The 4,634-nt window shown below is 53.8% G+C and overlaps 1 protein-coding gene across 1 annotated transcript in view; it reads right to left on the bottom strand.

The window, feature by feature from the left end:
* Window positions 1–3,322: 3,322 nt before the first annotated feature.
* The window catches only part of LOC119705743 (hydrocephalus-inducing protein homolog), a 6,619-nt gene continuing 5,307 nt past the window's right edge, over window positions 3,323–4,634 (bottom strand). Inside the window, exons 7-8 of the mRNA XM_038148508.1 lie at window positions 4,103–4,240; window positions 3,323–3,432 (exon numbers count right to left, since the gene is read on the bottom strand). Of these exons, the coding sequence (XP_038004436.1) occupies window positions 3,323–3,432; window positions 4,103–4,240 (248 nt within the window). The remainder of the gene's footprint in view (window positions 3,433–4,102; window positions 4,241–4,634) is intronic.

Raw genomic sequence — 4,634 nt, 5'->3', positions numbered from 1 at the left:
TGGCAAGTCCTCTGGCAGGTCTACTCCAATGACCGTCCACTGGGTAGACCTGAAAACAAAAGCTTTGGTGGTCACAAGCTTGAAACGCTTGTGAGGCTGCCAGATTTTATCCTGTACACTGTTATTTAGCTTCCCTGCACCCCGCTTCCCTGCCTCCCCCTTTTCTGCTTTGGGGGAGGTTTTCCCCTCAGGGAAGCCTGCTGCATTTATGTCGTAGCGCGGGGCAGGGGCGGCGCGCTGGTGTCCTGGTTTTTTGGCGTAAAGGGTGTCTTTTGTTGCTGGTTTTGTGGGCAATTTTGGGCAAAGTGTCCAGGTTTTTTGCATATGAAGCAGATGATATGTTGAAGCTGCTCTGGTGACATCTGTGTTCTCATGACTTCTGGAGAAACGGGTGCCACAGTCTCTGGGATTGCAGGCTTTGACCATAGCTCTTGTGCAGCGAACAGTTCTGCTTTCCTGGTACATACTTAAATCATCTCTCCCAGTGTAGGTGGAGGGTTGAGAGGCAGTCCCAGGAGCACCCTGCTGCAGACCTCATTGGCATTCCTCTGTGCCAGCTCTTTCACCATCTCTACTTGTGTCTTGGGGTCCTGAACTTGTCTTTCAACCTGTGCACGAAGTCGGTCGACAAACTGTAAGAAACTTTCTGAAGCAGATTGTTTAATATCAAGAAAACAACCTTTAGTTTCAACGGTTGGTAACTGGTTAAAAGCTTTACCTGCAGCTTTTGAAATCTTATCCAGAATGGATTTTGACAACACCCGAGCTTGATCCCCGGGCTTAGACCAATCCCCCTCGCCGCACAGATGTTCATAGGCGAGTGGATTATTTTCTAAATCTTTGGCACCCTGTGGGTTTTGTTTAAGTTCCTCCAAGAGATCCCTTAAAGATCTCTTCCAGGAGCCTTCCCATAGATCAAACTCTGACTGGGTAAGCAGGCAGTGGAAAAGATCTAGGAAATAGGTAGGAACAAATTCAAGGGATGTTAATGTAGCCTTCATCATGCTTTTAAAGATTTCACTATGTCTCCCAAATTCCAATTGAGTTTTACATAGTTCACGCTTTGTCTGGTATGAGAAGGGTTGGTAGGTCCTAGGACCAGCCCTACCACAATTGTATTAGACGGGAGCTACTAAAGGAATTACTTCTTCTTCCCAGTTTTGAATGCTAGGTTTTTTTGTTTCGGCCACACCCTCATGAGGCCCCGCAGGGGGACCACACCCATCTCTAAATCCACGGTAATGGGAACCGGGAAGGGAACCACCCCCTTCCCCAGTCCCACCCTCATGGGGACCAGACGAGGGACTAACTCTCACCCCAGCTGCACCGCCCTGGGAAGTACGCAGGGGTTCACCCCCCACCCCACTCCCTTGGGGACTGGTAGAGGGTACCCCACCTACCCCTGCCCCACCCACCCCGGCGCCTTGGTAAACAGAAGGAGGGATGTGCCCTCCCCCTGCCCCACCCCTGTGGGGGCCAGGCAGGGACCGACCCCCCCAGCCCCTGTCCCCACCCCCCATCCCTCGGCCCCACTGTCTTGGGACCCAGGCACGGGGGCATGGGAAACAGCAACAGGTAGGGAGGCGGAGTAACCGTGGGAACCAGGGGCGGGGTTACAGGGTGACATCATGGAGGGCGGGGGCATGGAGGAAGGGGGAGGAGTGTCTGAGGGAAGGGAAGGAAGGGGTTGTGAGACCGGAAGGGGTTGGGGGAGGGGACAGGTGGGCGAAAGGGATTGTGGGAAGAGGAAGGATAGACTGAAGGCTCAAACACGAGAATGCCGCCATTTTGGGCTTTGACCATGCGGTCGGCAGTATCTGGAATGCCAACCATGTGGTCGTAGCCATTTTTGGGATGGGCGGGTCAACATGCGAGATTGGGGTAACAGGAATTAGGTTGGAGGGGTGCGGGGAAGGTGCTCTGTCAGCCTGCGCACAGCTAGCAGAGCCAGGGTACTGAGGGGGGCCTGGGAGGCCAGGGGAACAGTGGCAGTGCCAGGTACCCTGTGTTTGCCAGCATGCCTCGCTCGACTCTCTCAGTTCGGGGGCAGAGGGTTTGGGAGGAAGGGTAGGGGAAGCTGCGGGAGGGGAGATTTGCTCGGGCTGTCCTTTCAAATCCCTCTTTAGGATTTCTTTCCGAATTACAAGGAACACAGGAAAAAACTTAGACACAGTTCTATCACCCTGTTCTGCTTTTATTGTTAACAAGGCTCCTACTTTGTCCCAGGCAGAGGCTGAGTTGATATTTTGCTGGGAAAACTGAGGGAAATGAAAAGATATCCAGCAAACAAACCATTTTAAAACTGCTTTCGAAACTTTAACGTTTCCACTGCTTAGGCTATCTAAAACTAAGGAATAAATGCTTTGTGTTGCAGAAAGCTTCGCACCCATCCTGATGGTAACTGGTTTCTGCAACACTCTATCCACCTCCTTAAAAGCAGGCACGAACAAGAATTGAAAGCACTGAGTCCACAGCCAATCTGAGAAAGAATCCAGGCAGTATCTCCCCACCCCGTTCTCTCCGGGGGAGAGACGAAACTGCTTGCGTGCGAACCGCGCGGGTTTTAAAGCCGCGGGCGGCAGCTGTTGGCTGCCCCGCGCCACGTGGCTGCCACGCGGGTGCTCGGAGCTGCTCGTGCCGCGTGCCAGGGTCCGCCGCTGCCTGGGCGCGCTCGCTCACGTCAAAAACACGAGCCGCAGGTACCCTGCCATCGCCCGTGCCGCTGCCACGCTGAAACCCACCCACGCTGCTTCTGGGAACCGCGAAACCAGCCCGCACCGCCAAACAAGCCGCGAACAGCCGTGCCAGCGCTTCTCAGAGCCGCACGCCACGGGGACCCGACTGATGGAAGCAAGCAGCTCCCGGGACCGTGCACGGACCCTGGTGCAGTGCCGCAGCTGCTCAGCCCATGAGGAGAGACCCGCGGGAAATTCACAAACCCCAAATATTGGGGCCGGACACTTCCCTGCACCGGGAGCTCACCCCCACACTCTGGGGGCTCCCCCGGGGTCCCCCTACTACAAAAGAGGATATACTCACCCCTCCTGGGGACAGTGGATGGCTGGAACAGCTAAAAAGAAGTCTTCATCCGAAATCGGCCCGTCGTGGCTTGCGATGGGGACCCGATTTCACCCTCTGATGTCCTCGCCAACAAAAACGCAACGAAGAAAGGCAGAGGAAGGTGAAAGTCCAAAAAGCTAATATAATTCACGTGTGTGAATTACCAGCTCCTCTGTGTCGTCTCTGACTGAAATGGGAGTCGAAAACACTTTGGGCGCCACCTGAAGGATCCGTGGGTCTTGGGCTGTAAAAATCCCCCCGGCTAGTTTGGATTTAGGCCAGCATGGATACTACATGGACGAAGCAAAGGACGAGAAGCGCTCTTTCTCCACGTGGTTCTAAAGTCCTGCTTTATTAGCTGGAAAGAGACATCTGCATCGGAGAACATCCAGGTGAAAAAAGAGGCCGAAGTCCAATTCCAAGAAACATTTATACCCGCGGAATGGGAGACGGGGACGAAAGGCCGCAGCCAGTGAGACACCAGTGAAGAGATGGAAGGAAGGGGCTACTAGGGACAGGCCACATTACAAAGGGAACAGACCACCTGAGGGAAAGGGGAAATATTAATGTAACATAACACCCAGTGCAGCATCTAAATAATTATTCAGTGCATCACAAAAAGGTGGGGAGTTTTGTTTCCCTAGGCAGAAGCCTGCACAGTACCGTGAAGGCCCTCGGCCCGCAGGGGCCACCTGCTTGCTGGATTTTGGCAAAAATCAAGAAGCGGCCTAGGAAGCACTGCTACATGTGCCAACACGGGCTCCTTGGACAGTGCTCATGGAGCTCTGCAAACTGAGACCTGGAACGTGAGGTGGTTAGATTTTTTTCCCTGGGCAGAAGCCTGCACAATACCTGGGTGTCCCTCAGCCTGCAGAGGCCGGCTGCCGGCTGGATTTCTGCAATAATCAAGATGCCGCCCAGGGACAAGCTGCCACCTGTGTCAAGGTGGGCTGCTTTGAGAGTGCCCAGAGATCTCTGCAAACTGAGACCTAGACCACAAGGTAGTGAGTTTATTGTTCCTCAGCAGAAGCCCGCAAAATACCTGGGTGGCCCTTTGGCTGGCAGGATCCGGCTGCCTGCTTGATTTCCGCAATATTCAAGATGCCGCCAAGGGACAAGCTGACAGCTGTGCCAATGCGGGCTGCCTGGACAGTGTCCATAGAGCTCTGCAAACTGAGACCTAGAATGTGAGGTGATGAGTTTATTTTTCCCGGTCAGAAGCCCACAAAATACCTGGGTGGCCATTTGAATGGCAGGGGCCAGGTGCCTGCTGGATTTCTGCAATAATTAAGATGTCGTCCAGGGAAAAGTTGCTAGCTGAGCCAACTCGGGCAGCCTGGGCAGTGCCCATGGAGCTCTGCAAACTGAGACCAGGGACGTGACATTGTGAGATTTCTTTCCCTAAGCAGAATCTTCCACGATACCTGTGTGGCCCTCAGCTGCAGGGTCCGCCTAATTATGTGATTTCCGCTATAATCAAGATGCTGCCCGGGTACAAGATGCAACCTGTGCCATCTTGTTCTTTTTGGACAGTGCTCATAGAGCTCTGCAAACTGAGACCTGGAATGTGAGGT

This window comes from Motacilla alba, chromosome 11 (genome assembly GCF_015832195.1).
Source record: "Motacilla alba alba isolate MOTALB_02 chromosome 11, Motacilla_alba_V1.0_pri, whole genome shotgun sequence".
Classification (NCBI taxonomy): Eukaryota; Metazoa; Chordata; class Aves; order Passeriformes; family Motacillidae; genus Motacilla; species Motacilla alba.
The sequence above is the reverse complement of the archived record's forward strand: the minus strand, read 5'-3'. Positions and strand labels throughout refer to the sequence as shown.